Here is a 19,598-nt window from a genome sequence, read left to right on the forward strand (position 1 = left end):
TTTCATATAGGGCTGATATAATCTGTTGTTTCATATAGGGCTGATATAATCTGTTGTTTCATATAGGGCTGATATAATCTGTTGTTTCATATAGGGCTGATATGATCTGCTGTTTCATATAGGGCTGATATGATCTGTTGTTTCATGTGGGGCTGATATAATCTGTTGTTTCATATAGGGTTGATATGATCTGCTGTTTCATATAGGGCTGATATGATCTGTTGTTTCATGTGGGGCTGATATAATCTGTTGTTTCATATAGGGTTGATATGATCTGTTGTTTCATATAGGGCTGATATGATCTGTTGTTTCATGTGGGGCTGATATAATCTGTTGTTTCATATAGGGTTGATATAATCTGTTGTTTCATATAGGGCTGATATGATCTGTTGTTTCATATAGGGCTGATATGATCTGTTGTTTCATGTGGGGCTGATATAATCTGTTGTTTCATATAGGGCTGATATAATCTGTTGTTTCATATAGGGCTGATATAATATGTTGTTTCATATAGGGCTGATATGATCTGTTGTTTCATATAGGGCTGATATGATCTGCTGTTTCATATAGGGCTGATATGATCTGTTGTTTCATATAGGGTTGATATGATCTGTTGTTTCATATAGGGCTGATATGATCTGTTGTTTCATATAGGGCTGATATAATATGCTGTTTCATATAGGGCTGATATGATCTGCTTTTTTATATAGGGCTGATATAATCTGTTTCATATAGGGCTGATATGATCTGTTGTTTCATATAGGGCTGATATGTTCTGTTTCATATAGGGCTGATATGATCTGTTGTTTCATATAGGGCTGATATGATCTGTTTCATATAGGGCTGATATAATATGTTGTTTCATATAGGGCTATATGATCTGTTGTTTCATATAGGGCTGATATGATCTGTTGTTTCATATAGGGCTGATATGATCTGCTGTTTCATATAGGGCTGATATGATCTGTTGTTTCATATAGGGCTGATATAATCTGTTGTTTCATATAGGGCTGATATAATCTGTTGTTTCATATAGGGCTGATATGATCTGTTGTTTCATATAGGGCTGATATAATATGTTGTTTCATATAGGGCTGATATGATCTGTAGTTTGGTATTGGGCTGATATAATATGTAGTTTGGTATTGGTCTGATATAATCTGTAGTTTGGTATTGGGCTGATATGATCTGTAGTTTGGTATTGGGCTGATATAATATGTAGTTTGGTATTGGTCTGATATAATCTGTAGTTTGGTATTGGTCTGATATAATCTGTAGTTTGGTATTGGTCTGATATAATCTGTAGTTTGGTATTGGTCTGATATAATCTGTAGTTTGGTATTGGTCTGATACAGTATGTAGTTTGGTATTGGTCTGATACAGTATGTAGTTTGGTATTGGTCTGATATAATCTGTAGTTTGGTATTGGTCTGATACAGTATGTAGTTTGGTATTGGTCTGATACAGTATGTAGTTTGGTATTGGTCTTATACAGTATGTGGTTTGGTATTGGTCTGATACAGTATGTAGTTTGGTATTGGTCTGATACAGTATGTAGTTTGGTATTGGTCTGATACAGTATGTAGTTTGGTATTGGTCTGATACAGTATGTAGTTTGGTATTGGTCTGATACAGTATGTAGTTTGGTATTGGTCTGATACAGTATGTAGTTTGGTATTGGTCTGATACAGTATGTAGTTTGGTATTGGTCTGATACAGTATGTAGTTTGGTATTGGTGTGATACAGTATGTAGTTTGGTATTGGTCTGATACAGTATGTAGTTTGGTATTGGTCTGATACAGTATGTAGTTTGGTATTGGTCTGATACAGTATGTAGTTTGGTATTGGTCTGATACAGTATGTAGTTTGGTATTGGTCTTATACAGTATGTAGTTTGGTATTGGTCTGATACAGTATGTAGTTTGGTATTGGTCTGATACAGTATGTGGTTTGGTATTGGTCTGATACAGTATGTAGTTTGGTATTGGTCTGATATAATCTGTAGTTTGGTATTGGTCTGATACAGTATGTAGTTTGGTATTGGTCTGATACAGTATGTAGTTTGGTATTGGTCTGATACAGTATGTAGTTTGGTATTGGTCTGATACAGTATGTAGTTTGGTATTGGTCTGATACAGTATGTAGTTTGTTATTGGTCTGATACAGTATGTAGTTTGGTATTGGTCTGATACAGTATGTGGTTTGGTATTGGTCTGATATAATCTGTAGTTTGGTATTGGTCTGATACAGTATGTAGTTTGGTATTGGTCTGATACAGTATGTAGTTTGGTATTGGTCTGATACAATATGTAGTTTGGTATTGGTCTGATACAGTATGTAGTTTGGTATTGGTCTGATACAGTATGTAGTTTGGTATTGGTCTGATACAGTATGTAGTTTGGTATTGGTCTGATACAGTATGTAGTTTGGTATTGGTCTGATACAGTATGTAGTTTGGTATTGGTCTGATACAGTATGTAGTTTGGTATTGGTCTGATACAGTATGTAGTTTGGTATTGGTCTGATACAGTATGTAGTTTGGTATTGGTCTGATACAGTATGTAGTTTGGTATTGGTCTTATACAGTATGTAGTTTGGTATTGGTCTGATACAGTATGTAGTTTGGTATTGGTCTGATACAGTATGTAGTTTGGTATTGGTGTGATACAGTATGTAGTTTGGTATTGGTCTTATACAGTATGTAGTTTGGTATTGGTCTGATACAGTATGTAGTTTGGTATTGGTCTGATACAGTATGTAGTTTGGTATTGGTCTGATACAGTATGTAGTTTGGTATTGGTCTGATACAGTATGTGTGGATGAGGGAGTATTATCGTGAGGCTGTTGTGCCCGTGCTGACCATGAGTCTCTGTTTCTGACTGAGTGATCTTGTTGTGACCATGTCTCTCCCTTAAATGATATGTGTAAATTATGAATGAGGGGTTCTCTCCTGTACTGTTCCTGTTTCTGACCGTGTCTCTCTCTCTGTCTTACAGACGTGTCTGGAGTTGGAGCGGTACCTGCAGACAGAGCCCAAGCGTCTATCAGAGCTGTTTGACGAGGAGCTCGACTGCCTCCTGACGCCTGCCTTCATGCAGGGTGCTGACAGTGACCTGATGGATCCCCTGGACCCACTCCTCCCCAGCCTCCCCGACCAGCCCAGCCCCCCTCCCCTCCTCGTCTCCCTCCCCAAGGTCCTACAGGCCCCACACCTCCACAACACCAAGGCCTCTGAAAAAGAGTCTGGAGCAAAGACCACCAAGGAGGGGGTCAACGGGGTCAACGCTGCCCAGCTGAGTGCCGTCACCTCCCTCACGCCGCCCTCCTCGCCGGAGCTGGGTCGCCACCTGGTCAAGCCCACGCAGACTCTCACCGCTACAGCCGACGGCACGCTCACGCTCAAACTGGTGGCCAAGAAGGTTGGTCTGAACGCAGCCAAGCTGGTGGCCATGCACGCCACGCTACCCTCGCCGCCCAGCAGGGGGGCACACAGTGACAGCGAGCAGGGGTCTGGTTCACTGGGGGGAGATATCCCTGAGAACAAGAAGAGAGTCCATCGCTGCCAGTTCAATGGTTGCAGGAAGGTTTACACCAAGAGTTCCCATCTGAAGGCCCACCAGAGAACACACACAGGTGAGACAGAACCTATAGGTCTTAATCTTAACCTTGTGCACTGTGTACCAGGCATCAAACACACTGCCTGAAAACGGTCTCGCCTGGCCATGCACCTACAGTAACACAGATGCAACATGCACCTAACACAAGAGCCAGAAAGATGAATGGTTTAGGTTTTAACGCTCTGCCTGAAAACAGAAAGATGAATGGTTTAGGTTTTAACGCTCTGCCTGAAAACAGAAAGATGAATGGTTTAGGTTTTAACGCTCTGCCTGAAAACAGAAAGATGAATGGTTTAGGTTTTAACGCTCTGCCTGAAAACAGAAAGATGAATGGTTTAGGTTTTAACGCTCTGCCTGAAAACAGAAAGATGAATGGTTTAGGTTTTAACGCTCTGCCTGAAAACAGAAAGATGAATGGTTTAGGTTTTAACGCTCTGCCTGAAAACAGAAAGATGAATGGTTTAGGTTTTAACGCTCTGCCTGAAAACAGAAAGATGAATGGTTTAGGTTTTAACGCTCTGCCTGAAAACAGAAAGATGAATGGTTTAGGTTTTAACGCTCTGCCTGAAAACAGAAAGATGAATGGTTTAGGTTTTAACGCTCTGCCTGAAAACAGAAAGATGAATGGTTTAGGTTTTAACGCTCTGCCTGAAAACAGAAAGATGAATGGTTTAGGTTTTAACGCTCTGCCTGAAAACAGAAAGATGAATGGTTTAGGTTTTAACGCTCTGCCTGAAAACAGAAAGATGAATGGTTTAGGTTTTAACGCTCTGCCTGAAAACAGAAAGATGAATGGTTTAGGTTTTAACGCTCTGCCTGAAAACAGAAAGATGAATGGTTTAGGTTTTAACGCTCTGCCTGAAAACAGCTGCTTGGCTATCTGTTCTCAGCTTGATTGGGGTAAGTGCAAGGATTGCAATCCAAATGTATCAAGTAAAAACAATGATCTATCCCTCTATCTCCCAGTGTGAGCTAAAAATAAATATTTCAGCTCTGCAGTGATGCCTCTCTCATTCACCTCAGTGACTCTATTGAGTCTCTAACTGAAACCAGTCTCTCCATCCACAAGCTGCCAGCGAGGGAGTGATATGGTAATTGCCAGATGATTGATAGACTGACAGATCTAAATGGAGTCTCCGTGCTAATTCAGCCATATCTGCTGCAGCCTGGAGTATCTAACAACCGCTGCCCTCCCTATGAACCAGAGAGAGAGAGAGAGAAGTCCCAGGCTAACATGGCCTCCGCTTAGCATTAGTCGTAGCTCTAGCATCAGTGTTAGTTCCGCTAATCCTTCTCCTGAGGCCTGCTGTTGACTCGGCAGGTTTCATGGCTGCCACGCGCTACAGCGCTAGCGATGCTAATCACCAAGGCGTTCGTTCGCCCCTTCCTTCTTTCCCACCACCAAAATGGGAGGAGGGAAAGGGGGGGAAATGAGTGAGGGATAGAAGAGAGAACAACTGCAGCATGTGGCCTATAGCGGTGTAGCTCCGGCCCTGGTACGTCCATTACAAGACAAGAGCAGTATAGTACAGGGATGTAATTCGCCCAATTCCCTTTTTTGGTTATAATGTCCATACATCAGGACACACAGGGAGGGAGATTAAGATTAGTGCAGGATTTAAAGCCGTTTTTATCTCAATATCAAATCATTTCTGGGTAACAATGAAGTACCTTACTGTAATTGTTTTCAATTAAAAAGAGCAATTTGTCAAGTAATATTTTTGCTAGGACTGTGGGAGTGGTCCGAGTGGGGAGGAGAAAACTGAAAACTAGGTTTGGAACTCAAACAGCTCTTACACTAAAAGGACATTATCATCATTTTTTAAATTTACCTCATAGTGTGGAAATACCTACCTCATAGTGTGGAAATATATATAAAACACAGGGAAAATTGGTTTTTGAGTCCACTGGGCCTGGGAGCCTAGCTGCATGGGATTGACATCAGTAGCAGCTTCGGTTCAGACAGTCCATAAGGAAACACACAGCCTTTCACTGAGGTTTAATTAATAACCATAGAATTAGAATGTCCATACGTCGAGTTGGAATTCACCTTAACCACGCCCACAAATTGGGGAAAACAAAAATGATTTCCTATTGACCCCCATTGTAAAAGAACCAACTTCGTTGTCGATTTTTAGTTACTTCATCATCGATTTTGGGGAAATAACAAAACATGCCGAAAAGATGATGTGTTGTTCAATGTACATGTAACCAGGTAAAACAAATCCGACCTACTGTTCGCACATAGGGAAATAGAGCCTGAGAGAAAAGCCCAGTGACTTCAGGCTATTTGGAGTGTGAGAGTGGGAAATCTGAGCACGTAGGCTACATGTACCTATGCGTGAGGAAAACATTTCATCACATGTAAGACATTTTACTTTTTTAGTATAGTCCGTTTGAACATACACTCACTACTTGTGGCTGTATAGTCCGTTTGAACATACACTCACTACTTGTGGATGTATAGTCTGTTTGAACATACACTCACTACTTGTGGATGTATAGTCTGTTTGAACCTACACTCACTACTTGTGGATGTATAGTCTGTTTGAACATACACTCACTACTTGTGGATGTATAGTCTGTTTGAACCTACACTCACTACTTGTGGATGTATAGTCTGTTTGAACCTACACTCACTACTTGTGGATGTATAGTCTGTTTGAACATACACTCACTACTTGTGGCTGTATAGTCTGTTTGAACATACACTCACTACTTGTGGCTGTATAGTCCGTTTGAACATACACTCACTACTTGTGGCTGTATAGTCCGTTTGAACCTACACTCACTACTTGTGGATGTATAGTCTGTTTGAACCTACACTCACTACTTGTGGCTGTATAGTCTGTTTGAACCTACACTCACTACTTGTGGCTGTATAGTCTGTTTGAACATACACTCACTACTTGTGGATGTATAGTCTGTTTGAACATACACTCACTACTTGTGGATGTATAGTCCGTTTGTTTGTGTTGTTGGTCTTGGCTAGCTTAATGTTCGGGTCGGTAACTAGCTAGCACTCACTCACATGGCTGTTAGGACCGTCATGAAAAGGGCATGCTGGAATCGCTACAATATGAAGTGTTTCTGTGTAGTGAGAACACCAGGGAGCAGGCAATGTTGAAAAGTCATCTTTAGACCCGTTGTACTTTCTCAAAGGTAGTTTTTTAATTGACTAAAATAAGCCGCCAACAAGAAAATAGCATTTGAAAAAAGGTCACGGATTTGCTGTGGGCCAATGGGGTAACCTAGGTAACCACAGGTTGTTTTCCCCACAGGCGGGCAGGGACGCAATGTCTTATCTAAAACCGACTGGAACAATTCTAGTCAGAACAGAAACCCACCCAACATTTTCCTATCTTCACTCCTCTGGTGTTGGGAATGGATGGTTTGTTTTAGGGAGATGGGAGCTGCTGCATGGATGAAACTCTAGGAAATGGGCCAGTCTGTCTGCTGTAACTTCAGCTGAGAGCTGAGAGATCATAATAGGCCCTACGCTCTATCTCCAGTTGACTGAGGAAATGTAATTAACTGCAGAACACAGGCACCTGTGATGCTGGTGGGAGGGGGTGATGAGGCAGCGGGGGTGCGTTGCTAGGAGACCATATCAGAAACAGGCGAGAGGAGAGTCCGTAATTGGCTGATTATTCGCAGCTCCTGGTACCAGTCTCAGCCTGTTTCAACAAAGTGCTGCCCATTCCAACTACCCCTGCCCCTAACACCAGCCACCCCTCAAATCCAGCTTCCCCCCCACCCCCAAAAAACATCCCACCCGCCCCAACCTGCTCTCTTTTTGGGGGGATTTGGGTTGCCAGGCAACTGTATTAGACTCATCCAGAGGAGAGCCATAATTGGCTGGTGGTGCTGAGTGTCCATGGCTGGCGGATTCAGTCGGCTCCACTTCTCTCTCTCTCTCTCTCTCTCTCTCTCTCTCTCTCTCTCTCTCTCTCTCTCTCTCTCTCTCTCTCTCTCTCTCTCTCTCTCTCTCTCTCTCTCTCTCTCTCTCTCTCTCTCTCTCTCTCTCTCTCACACACACACATACATACACAAACTCTCTCTCTCTCACACACAAACTCTCTCTCTCTCTGCCGGTTACTAGGCGACTCCATCATGTATCCTTGCTTCGCAGAGTTATAATTGGCTGGCATAGCGGTTGCCTTGGCACCGTGGTGATGAGTCCAAGCCGGCCCTGCTTCATTCTGTCAAGTCTGGAGAGGAGGAGAAGGGAGGGAGGGAGGGAGGGAGGGAGGGAGGGAGGGAGGGAGGGAGGGAGGGAGGGAGGGAGGGAGGGAGGGAGGGAGGGAGGGAGGGAGGGAGGGAGGGAGGGAGGGAGGGAGGGAGGGAGGGAGGGAGGGAGGGGAAATGCGAAGGGGAGGTGCTGATGGTAGTGGAGAGGAGGAGAGTAGTAGGAGCGTTGGCCAATTACGGGGGAAGGGGTGTGAAACGTTTACTGTCTCGCACCTGTGGCCCCAAGACTCTCCAAAATGACAGAGAGCGGTCCTTGATGACTGACTGCCTGCCTGTCTGCCTGCCTTTCTGCGTGCCTCTATCCCTGCCTGCCTGTCTGCCTTCCTGCCTGTCTCTGTCTGCCTGCCTCTATCCCTGCCTGCCTGCATCTATCCCTGCCTGTCTATCTCTATCCCTCCCTGCCTAACTGCCTATATCCCTGCCTGCCTGCCTGTCTGCCTGCTTCTATACTTTCCTGCCTGCCTGTCTCTATCCCTCCCTGTCTGCCTGTCTCTATCCCTCCCTGTCTGCCTGTCTCTATTGTTCCCTGTCTGCCTGCCTCAATCCCTCCTTGCCTGTGCCTGCCTCTATCCCTCCCTGTCTGCCTGTCTCTATTGTTCCCTGTCTGCCTGTCTCTATCCATCCCTGTCTGCCTGTCTCAATCCCTCCTTGCCTGTGCCTGCCTCTATCCCTCCCTGTTTGCCTGTCTCTATTGTTCCCTGTCTGCCTGTCTCAATCCCTCCTTGCCTGTGCCAGCCTCTATCCCTCCCTGTCTGCCTGTCTCTATTGTTCCCTGTCTGCCTGTCTCAATCCCTCCTTGCCTGTGCCAGCCTCTATCCCTCCCTGTCTGCCTGTCTCTATTGTTCCCTGTCTGCCTGTCTCAATCCCTCCTTGCCTGTGCCTGCCTCTATCCCTCCTTGTATGCCTGTCTCTATCCATCCCTGTCTGCCTGCCTCTATCCCTCCTGCCCTGCCTGCCTCTATCCCTCCTTGCCTGTGCCTGCCTCTATCCCTCCTGCCCTGCCTGCCTCTATCCCTCCTTGCCTGTGCCTGCCTCTATCCCTCCTGCCCTGCCTGCCTCTATCCCTCCTGCCCTGCCTGCCTCTATCCCTCCTTGCCTGTGCCTGCCTCTATCCCTCCTGCCCTGCCTGCCTCTATCTCTCCCCCTGCCTGCTTCTAGCCCTCTCTGTCTGCCTGCCTCTATCCCTGCCTGCCTCTATCCTTGCCTGCCTCTATTTCTCCCTCTGCCTGTCTCTATCCCTCCATGTCTGCCTGTCTCTATCCCTGCTTGCCTGTCTGCCTGCCTCTATCCCTCCCTGCCTGTCTGCCTACCTCTATCCCTGCCTGTCTGTCTTCCTCTATCTCACCCTGCGTATCTGCCTGCCTCTATCTCACCCTGCCTGTCTGCCTGCCTCTATCCCTGCCTGCCTGTCTCTATCTCTGCCTGCCTGCCTGCCTGCCTGCCTGCCTGCCTGCCTAACAGGCTCTCATGACAAGGCAACACTGTCTGGGAGTATGATCTGCTATAGCTTTTACACAGTGGAAGAGAATGGGCAAATAAAAAGCCTCAGGTCTTTTGGCAAAATGTTTATGAGTGTATCAAGGGGCAGAGGCAGATGTTCAGAATGTGTTGCGTTCATATGTTCACCCCAGAGGTAGGGGAGTGTTGTGTGGAGTGTGTTAAGTGGAATCTGTCTGTAAAGTGGTGTGTTGCTGATTCAGTGCTGAGGTGTTGCCGTCTCTCTGGCTTCGTCTGAAATGGCATCCTATTCCCTATATAGTGCACTACGCACCGGGCTCTGATCAAAAGTAGTGCACTATAGAGGGAATAGGGTGCCATTTAGGATGCATACTCTTGCTCTAACAGCAGCCAGTACAGGGTCATGACCCAGTACCCAGAATGCCCTCTACTGATTTGAATAATATTTAAAACACAGAAAGGAAAGCACAACGGATGATCCCGAGGTGTTTCTACCCTGAAATCTGTGTCACACTTCCACAATCTCACCACAGACAATGGATCACGTACGGAGCTGTGAGGGGAACAGCACCTCCGTACCTTCAGGCTCTGATCAGGCCCTACACCCAAACAAGGGCACTGCGTTCATCCACCTCTGGCCTGCTCGCCTCCCTACCTCTGAGGAAGTACAGTTCCCGCTCAGCCCAGTCAAAACTGTTCGCTGCTCTGGCACCCCAATGGTGGAACAAACTCCCTCACGACGCCAGGTCAGCGGAGTCAATCACCACCTTCCGGAGACACCTGAAACCCCACCTCTTTAAGGAATACCTAGGATAGGATAAAGTAATCCTTCTAACCCCCCCCCCCCTTAAAAGAGTTAGATGCACTATTGTAAAGTGGTTGTTCCACTGGATATCATAAGGTGAATGCACCAATTTGTAAGTCGCTCTGGATAAGAGCGTCTGCTAAATGACTTAAATGTAAATGTAAATATCTCAAAAGAAACAGAATGAGAAAAGAGAATGGGAAATAAAAATGGATTTGAGGTATCACTCACAGTCCAGGTGCCTCTTGTATTCCCATCTCATCTTACAACATGGAGGATGAGGGGACGTGCGATGCATCATCTCACATCACTCTGTTCTCCTCTCCTCCTCCGCCACGTCATCTTTCACTTTCTGTTGCATCATCGTGCTCGCAGCAGATTCCACAGTGCTCTGAGATTATGTAAAACAAAACTGCATCATCCTTTACCGTCTGCTGCTGGGGTTGCCTCAGATTTAATTTTGGCAATGAAATCACTGACATTTCTACTGCTAATCAACACCTTTTGTTGCAGGTGTTTTGTAGCAGAATTGGCTTAAATGACTTCAATCAACATATGCACAGTACATTGCTGCAAATCAGCAGAATGTGTTTTACCATGCACATTTTCAAAGTGTATTCTTTAATTCTACTGGAGGAAATGAGAACACACGTTTCCATTTAGTTTGGGGATTAAAAGGAAAAGCTCCTCGGTGTGATTCTGAGCATCACCAGACCTGTTCTGTCTGTAGAATACCATCCCCATCTCCATTCACCTCCATTCACCTCCATTCACCACCATCCCCACCTCCATTCATCTCCATTCACCACCATCCCCACTTACCACCATCCCCACCTCCATTCATCTCCATTCACCACCATCCCCACTTACCACCATCCCCACCTCCATTCATCTCCATTCACCACCATCCCCACCTACCACCATCCCCACCTCCATTCACCACCATCCCTACTTACCACCATCCCCACCTCCATTCATCTCCATTCACCACCATCCCCACTTACCACCATCCCCACCTCCATTCATCTCCATTCACCACCATCCCCACTTACCACCATCCCCACCTCCATTCATCTCCATTCACCACCATCCCCACCTACCACCATCCCCACCTCCATTCACCACCATCCCCACCTACCACCATCCCCACCTACCACCATCCCCACCTCCATTCACCACCATCCCCACTTACCACCATCCCCACCTCCATTCACCACCATCCCCACCTACCACCATCCCCATCTCCATTCACCTCCATTCACCTCCATTCACCTCCATTCACCTCCATTAATCTCCATTCATCTCCATTCACCTCCATTCACCTCCATTCACCACCATCCCCACCTGAATTCATCTCCATTCATCTCCATTCACCTCCATTCATCTCCATTCATCTCCATTCACCTCCATTCACCTCCATTCACCACCATTCACCACCATCCCCACCTGAATTCATCTCCATTCACCTCCATTCCGCTCCATTCACCTCCATTCATCTCCATTCAACTCCATTCACCTTCATTCATCTCCATTAATCTCCATTCATCTCCATTCACCTCCATTAACCTCCATTCATCTCCATTCACCACCATCCCCACCTGAATTCATCTCCATTCACCTCCATTCATCTCCATTCACCTCCATTCATCTCCATTCACCTCCATTCACCTTCATTCACCTCCATTCACCACCATCCCCACCTCCATTTGCTTCCATTTACCTCCATTCGCTTCTATTCACCTCCATTCGCTTCCATTGGCCTCCATTCGCCTCCATTCGCCTCCATTCAACTCCATTCACCACCATTCACTTCCATTCACCACCATTCACCACCATCCCCACCTCCATTTGCTTCCATTTACCTCCATTCGCTTCCATTCGCCTCCATTCGCTTCTATTCACCTCCATTCGCTTCCATTCGCCTCCATTCGCTTCCATTCGCCTCCATTCACTTCCATTCACCTCCATTCACCACCATCCCCACCTCCATTTGCTTCCATTCTTCTCCATTTGCTTCCATTCGCCTCCATTTGCTTCCATTCGCCTCCATTTGCTTCCATTCACCTCCATTCGCTTCCATTCGCCTCCATTCGCCTCCATTCACCTCCATTCACCTCCATTCACCCCTCCACAAACAGCCTATCTGACAGTATAGGGACCCCCCTCTCCTCACCCTCTACTTCCTCTGTCTCCCATAGAGACCCTCTCCTCTCCTCACCCTCTACTTCCTCTGTCTCCCATAGAGACCCTCCTCTCTCCTCACCCTCTACTTCCTCTGTCTGCCATAGAGACCCTCCTCTCCTCACCCTCTACTTCCTCTGTCTCCCATAGAGACCCTCCTCTCTCCTCACCCTCTACTTCCTCTGTCTCCCATAGAGACCCTCCTCTCCTCACCCTCTACCTCCTCTGTCTCCCATAGAGACCCTCCTCTCTCCTCACCCTCTACTTCCTCTGTCTCCCATAGAGACCCTCCTCTCCTCACCCTCTACTTCCTCTGTCTGCCATAGAGACCCTCCTCTCCTCACCCTCTACTTCCTCTGTCTCCCATAGAGACCCTCTCCTCTCTCCTCACCCTCTACTTCCTCTGTCTCCCATAGAGACTCTCCTCTCTCTTCACCCTCTACTTCCTCTGTCACCCATAGAGACTCTCCTCTCTCCTCACCCTCTACCTCCTCTGTCTCCCATAGAGACTCTCCTCTCTCCTCACCCTCTACTTCCTCTGTCTCCCATAGAGACCCTCTCCTCTCCTCACCCTCTACTTCCTCTGTCTCCCATAGAGACCCTCCTCTCTCCTCACCCTCTACTTCCTCTGTCTCCCATAGAGACTCTCCTCTCTCCTCACCCTCTACTTCCTCTGTCTCCCATAGAGACTCTCCTCTCTCCTCACCCTCTACTTCCTCTGTCTCCCATAGAGACCCTCCTCTCTCCTCACCCTCTACTTCCTCTGTCTCCCATAGAGACTCTCCTCTCTCCTCACCCTCTACTTCCTCTGTCTCCCATAGAGACCCTCCTCTCTCCTCACCCTCTACTTCCTCTGTCTCCCATAGAGACCCTCCTCTCTCCTCACCCTCTACTTCCTCTGTCTCCCATAGAGACTCTCCTCTCTCCTCACCCTCTACTTCCTCTGTCTCCCATAGAGACTCTCCTCTCTCCTCACCCTCTACTTCCTCTGTCTCCCATAGAGACTCTCCTCTCTCCTCACCCTATACTTCCTCTGTCTCCCATAGAGACTCTCCTCTCTCCTCACCCTCTACTTCCTCTGTCTGCCATAGAGACCCTCCTCTCTCCTCACCCTCTACTTCCTCTGTCTCCCATAGAGACCCTGCTCTCTCCTCACCCTCTACTTCCTCTGTCTCCCATAGAGACCCTCCTCTCTCCTCACCCTCTACTTCCTCTGTCTGCCATAGAGACCCTCCTCTCTCCTCACCCTCTACTTCCTCTGTCTCCCATAGAGACCCTGCTCTCTCCTCACCCTCTACTTCCTCTGTCTCCCATAGAGACCCTCCTCTCTCCTCACCCTCTACTTCCTCTGTCTCCCATAGAGACTCTCCTCTCTCCTCACCCTCTACTTCCTCTGTCTCCCATAGAGAACCTCCTCTCCTCATCCTCTACTTCCTCTGTCTCCCATAGAGACTCTCCTCTCTCCTCACCCTCTACTTCCTCTGTCTGCCATAGAGACCCTCCTCTCTCCTCACCCTCTACTTCCTCTGTCTCCCATAGAGACCCTCCTCTCTCCTCACCCTCTACTTCCTCTGTCTCCCATAGAGACGCTCCTCTCTCCTCACCCTCTACTTCCTCTGTCTCCCATAGAGACTCTCCTCTCTCCTCACCCTCTACTTCCTCTGTCTCCCATAGAGACCCTCCTCTCTCCTCACCCTCTACTTCCTCTGTCTCCCATAGAGACCCTCCTCTCTCCTCACCCTCTACTTCCTCTGTCTCACATAGAGACCCTCCCCTCTCCTCACCCTCTACTTCCTCTGTCTCCCATAGAGACCCTCCTCTCTCCTCACCCTCTACTTCCTCTGTCTCCCATAGAGACCCTCCTCTCTCCTCACCCTCTAGTTCCTCTGTCTCCCACTGTCGCCTGTGATTTGGACATACCACTGCTCTCCCGATTGAGCCGCTTAGATTTCACTATATGGCACTTCAGTCTAGTTAGGAAGATTGGTAGACATGGTGATCAGGGGAGACGGTGGCAGCTGGCTGACTGGAAGTACGGTATTACTTCCCATTAAGCGTCATTAAGACCCCAATTATCGTTACCACCCCCGGATCTGAATCAACCACGGCAGCAGCGCTCGGCAGCACCAGGGCAGGTGCCACCCCAAAACCTTCCCCGAATTTAGCCCCCTCCCACCCCCCACCCACCAGGTCCAGGACCATTCGAACACAGCCAGCCTGGTCCCCAGGAGGGGTACCTCAGGGTCCGGATCCCCCCCTCCGCACCCTGCTGCACCCGCCTTTCACATCACAAAAGGGATTTTTTTTTTACCAGGGAGATAAAAAAAAATACAGCATGTGAACAATAGATATCTCCCTCTCCCATCTGTTTAACTGGGGAGAAATTCATTAGAATTTCAGATCTCTCCGCAGGGGGTCAGGGAGCAGAGAGGAGAGGAGGATGAGGGGAGCAGAGAGGAGAGGAGGATGTGGGGGGCAGAGAGGAGAGGAGGATGAGGGGGGCAGAGAGGAGAGGAGGATGAGGGGAGCAGAGAGGAGAGGAGGATGAGGGGGGCAGAAAGGAGAGGAGGATGAGGGGGGCAGAGAGGAGAGGAGGATGAGGGGAGCAGAGAGGAGAGGAGGATGAGGAGGGCAGAAAGGAGAGGAGGATGAGGGGGGCAGAGAGGAGAGGAGAGGAGGATGAGGGGGGCAGAGAGGAGAGGAGGATGAGGGGGGCAGAGAGGAGAGGAGGATGAGGGGAGCAGAGAGGAGAGGAGGATGAGGGGGGCAGAAAGGAGAGGAGGATGAGGGGGGCAGAGAGGAGAGGAGGATGAGGGGAGCAGAGAGGAGAGGAGGATGAGGAGGGCAGAAAGGAGAGGAGGATGAGGGGGGCAGAGAGGAGAGGAGAGGAGGATGAGGGGGGCAGAGAGGAGAGGAGGATGAGGGGAGCAGAGAGGAGAGGAGGATGAGGGGAGCAGAGAGGAGAGGAGGATGAGGGGGGCAGAGAGGAGAGGAGGATGAGGGGGGCAGAGAGGAGAGGAGGATGAGGGGGGCAGAGGAAAGAAGAAAAAACTTTTTCACGGTGATTTTAGTTTTAGGATTATAAATTAATATAGGTTCGCTGAAAGACTTCATTTAGAGAATTCTCTGCGTTTCAGGCTGGCTAATTGACATGATTGGTTGATGTAAAACCCTGTGGTAAATAAGCCTGGGTGTGTTATCCTGGGCTGGGTAACTACGGTAACACAGGGAGGATCTGTGGCTGCTTGGTGATGTTGTAGCGGTTTACATCTTAACTATTCCCTTAAAACAGAAAAGAACTGTTGTATTTAGGTCACAGCTGTTTAAAGTGTAACGTTTTCTTTTCTCTGTCTGTCTTGTCAGGTGAGAAACCGTACAAGTGCTCCTGGGAGGGCTGTGAGTGGCGTTTCGCCCGGAGCGATGAGTTGACAAGGCACTATCGTAAACACACCGGGGCCAAACCATTCAAGTGTAACCACTGTGACAGGTATGTACCACACACGCCAACATCAATTGCACACACACACTTTGCATGTCACCGACCCAATGGTATAGAAGTGACAGCAGATAGGACATGATCTGCATGTGACAGAGAAATGATCTATCTCAAACAAACGCTCGTCACACACAAGTACATCAGTACACTGTGCACTACAGTAACCACGTGTACATTGATGGTGGAAGGGGGGAGTTAGCTGTATATAATGTAAAGCGCTTTGAGCTGTAGAAAAATATTTGCTACATAAATGCAAGTCATTGCTGTAATGTCCCCTCGGACAGCCCCAGTCCCGGTAGCAGCGCTCTCCCACTCTGTCTCCGTTTCCCTCTCTGTCTTCCTCTGTCTCCCACTCTGTCTCCGTTTCCCTCTCTGTCTTCCTCTGTCTCCCTCTCTGTCTCCGTTTCCCTCTCTGTCTTCCTCTGTCTCCCACTCTGTCTCCGTTTCCCTCTCTGTCTTCCTCTGTCTCGCTCTCTGTCCTCATCATGTGCATAGCAGCACTCTACAGACTGGCTCTCCTCGCGTCCCTGGCAGTTAACACAGGCTCTGCTCCAGTCTGCTGAATAACTCAGTCACAGGCCAGTCCTATGTTACCCTGTGAATAGGCCGTTCTCACACGCTGCTCGTCCCTGCTTCCCCTGCTGATGGCACTGGCAGGGCTGAATGCTGACACTATCAGTAAAAGCACAAGTGAAAAAAAGTGAGATGGTTATGTAACAGAATAAACAAGGAACTAAGGAGAAAGAGAGAGCGACCAAACACGAACCAGATTGGGCAAGCAGACACTCTCTCCTCACACACTCATACACACACCCGTTTATACACACCGTTCACACACTCATACACACACCCGTTCATACACAGACCATTCACACACTCATACACACACCCATTCACACACCCGTTCACACACTCAAACACACACCCGTTCACACACTTATTCATACACCCGTTCACACACTCATACACACACCCGTTCACACACCCGTTCACACACTCACACACACACCCGTTCACACACTCATACACACACTCATAAACACACACCGTTCACACACCCGCTCACACACTCATACACACTCTGTTCGCACATTCATACACACACTGTTCGCACACTTATACACACACTGTTCGCACACTTATACACACACCCATTCACACACCCGTTCACACACTCATACACACACCGTTCAAACTCATACACACACCGTTCACACACCCGTTCACACACTCATACACACATCGTTCACACACTCATACACACACCGTTCACACACTCATACACACACCCGTTCACACACCCGTTCACATACTCATTCACACACCCGTTCACACACTCATACACACACCCGTTCACACACTCATACACACACTCATACACACACCCGTTCACACACTCATACATACACACCATTCACACACTCAAACATACACACCCGTTCACACATGATACACAGAAGATCATCCATTTTCGAACAACAGACACAGTGACACTCATCAGACCCCTCTGTTCTGCTGGATACACAAAGGAAGCCCTTTGTCTATGAAGACAGCCGTGTGTGTGTGTGTGTGTGTGTGTGTGTGTGTGTGACAGAGAGGGCACTTTTGCATTAGTGTGGGTCTGTGATTGATAAGCTGTCAGGTGATAATAGCAGGAAGCAGTCAACCTGTACGTGTCCCAAAAGGCACCCTATTCCCTAACAATAGTGCACTACTTTTGACCAGAGCCAATAAGGAATACCAGGAGAGGGTAACATTTGGGAGGCAGACCCTGTCTTTACACACAGGCAACACTTACACACTGGGGCCAAGGCGCAAGCTGATCGCTCCAGGTGGAACCACAATTACCCAGCTCCCTCTCTGTCCCCCTCCAGAAGGGGACCGCTTTCCAAAATCCACCATCTCCCTCCCTCCCTCCACACACACACACATTATCCTAGACCAGCCTTAGCCACTGTATATAATACACCATAGCCCCACTCAAGCCCCCAACTCGGGGGAGTGCATGATCAAATCCATGTTCACACATTCATTACCAGCATATATATTGGCTGTTGGCTAACAATGGGGCTATTTGTAGCAGGCCTGCTACAGTTACGGGAATTGACAAGTCCAGATGCCAGGCCAGCTTTAGATACACACACAGCCTCCAGGACTTGGATGTGAGCTAAACCAGCCAGCCAACTAGTTCAGACACTCAGACTCTCTCTCTTTCTCTCTCTAACGTGCCTCCTAGGGGACTCTAATTGGACCCTCCCAGTCCCTCTAGTTTAGGTTTGAACCTAACACCCTCCTGATCACTGCATGTTCTGCTGACACACACACATACTATATACCAGGGTTACCCAACTGACGGCCAACCGGACTAATTTGGCCCGCAAGTGATTTTATTTGGCCCCCCAAATTTGCACATCAAAGACAGTTAAAACACCAGCAAATCAAATTATAATTTTGGAAATCTGTTCCCACGCATAGAGAGATACTGTATACAGTATGTGATCGTATACAAATGTTAGCAAGGTTTGAAATGATTGTTTATTTTGTCAAATATTCTATATCTGTTTGGGCTTGTGTGGGTGTGTGGGTGTGTCTGACAGAGAGGGTACATTAGCATGGGGCTGTGATTGATAAACTGTCAGGTGATATTAGTAGGAAGCTGTCAGCATCCCACTGCTGGCTTGCCTCTAAAGCCAAGCAGGGTTGGTCCTGGTTGGTCCTGGATGGGAGACCAGATGCTGCTGGAAGTGATGTTGGAGGGACGGTAGGAGGCACTGTTTCCTCTGGTCTAAAAAATCAATTTAAAAGAATCCCAATGCCCCAGGGCAGTGATTGGGGACATTACCCTGTGTAGAGTGCTGTCTTTCGGATGCGACATTAAACAGGTATTCTGACTCTCTGTGGTCAATAAAGATCCCATGGCACTTATCGTAAGAGTAGGGGTGTTAACCCCGGTGTCCTGGATAAATTCCCAATCTAGCCTTCATACCATCATGGCCACCTAATCATCCCCAGATTCCAATTGGCTCATTCATCCCCCTGTAACTATTCCCCAGATTGTCGCTGTAAATGAGAATGTGTTCAACTTACCTGGTTAAAAAAACATTTGTAATTATATAAAAAAAGATAAAAATAGTCCTGTGGCTGAATCTAGTTGATAATCCCTGCTATATACACACTCGCAAATACTCCCATGCACATCTTTCTGTCACAGAGACGAATAGAAGATAAATTAAAGGAAGGAATGAAATGTGAGGAACAGCATTGCAGTAGGTGTGTGATAAAGAACACCCAGAGTGGAGCTGGCTGGATCACTACCTATAACTCATCTGCTGATTATGTCTTAGTAGTATTTCACTCACACTGGGAAACGGCTGTAAAATGGCTGCCAAAACACTGAGTGTGAATAAGATGACAGGGTAGCATCCCAAATGGCACCCTATTCCCAAAATAGTGCACTACTTTTGACCATGGCCCAATGTGACCCTATTCTCTATATAGTGCACTACTTTTGACCAGAGCCCTATGGGCCCTGAATAAATGCACTATACAGGAAAGTATTCAGACCACTTGACTTTTTCCATCTTTTTTTTACGGTACAGCCTTGTTCTAAAATGGATTAAATTGTAATTTCCCCTCGTCAATCTACACACAATATCCCATAATGACTGTGAAGCCTTTGTGATTGATGAAGCTCTCATCTTAAAAGCACATTCAAATGATTTCCTTGTTGATGTTGTCCTCTGAAACAGATTGTGGCCACTCCTAAATGAATGGTAATGATACACGGAA

At 47.4% G+C, this 19,598-nt stretch overlaps 1 protein-coding gene across 1 annotated transcript in view; it reads left to right on the forward strand.

Moving 5' to 3' along the window:
- Positions 1 to 19,598, forward strand: part of LOC139539045 (Krueppel-like factor 7) — a 137,226-nt gene that overhangs the window by 108,102 nt on the left and 9,526 nt on the right. The window contains exons 2-3 of the mRNA XM_071341737.1: positions 2,998 to 3,634; positions 15,677 to 15,800. Of these exons, the coding sequence (XP_071197838.1) occupies positions 2,998 to 3,634; positions 15,677 to 15,800 (761 nt within the window). The remainder of the gene's footprint in view (positions 1 to 2,997; positions 3,635 to 15,676; positions 15,801 to 19,598) is intronic.

Source organism: Salvelinus alpinus, chromosome 14 (genome assembly GCF_045679555.1).
Source record: "Salvelinus alpinus chromosome 14, SLU_Salpinus.1, whole genome shotgun sequence".
NCBI lineage: Eukaryota > Metazoa > Chordata > Actinopteri > Salmoniformes > Salmonidae > Salvelinus > Salvelinus alpinus.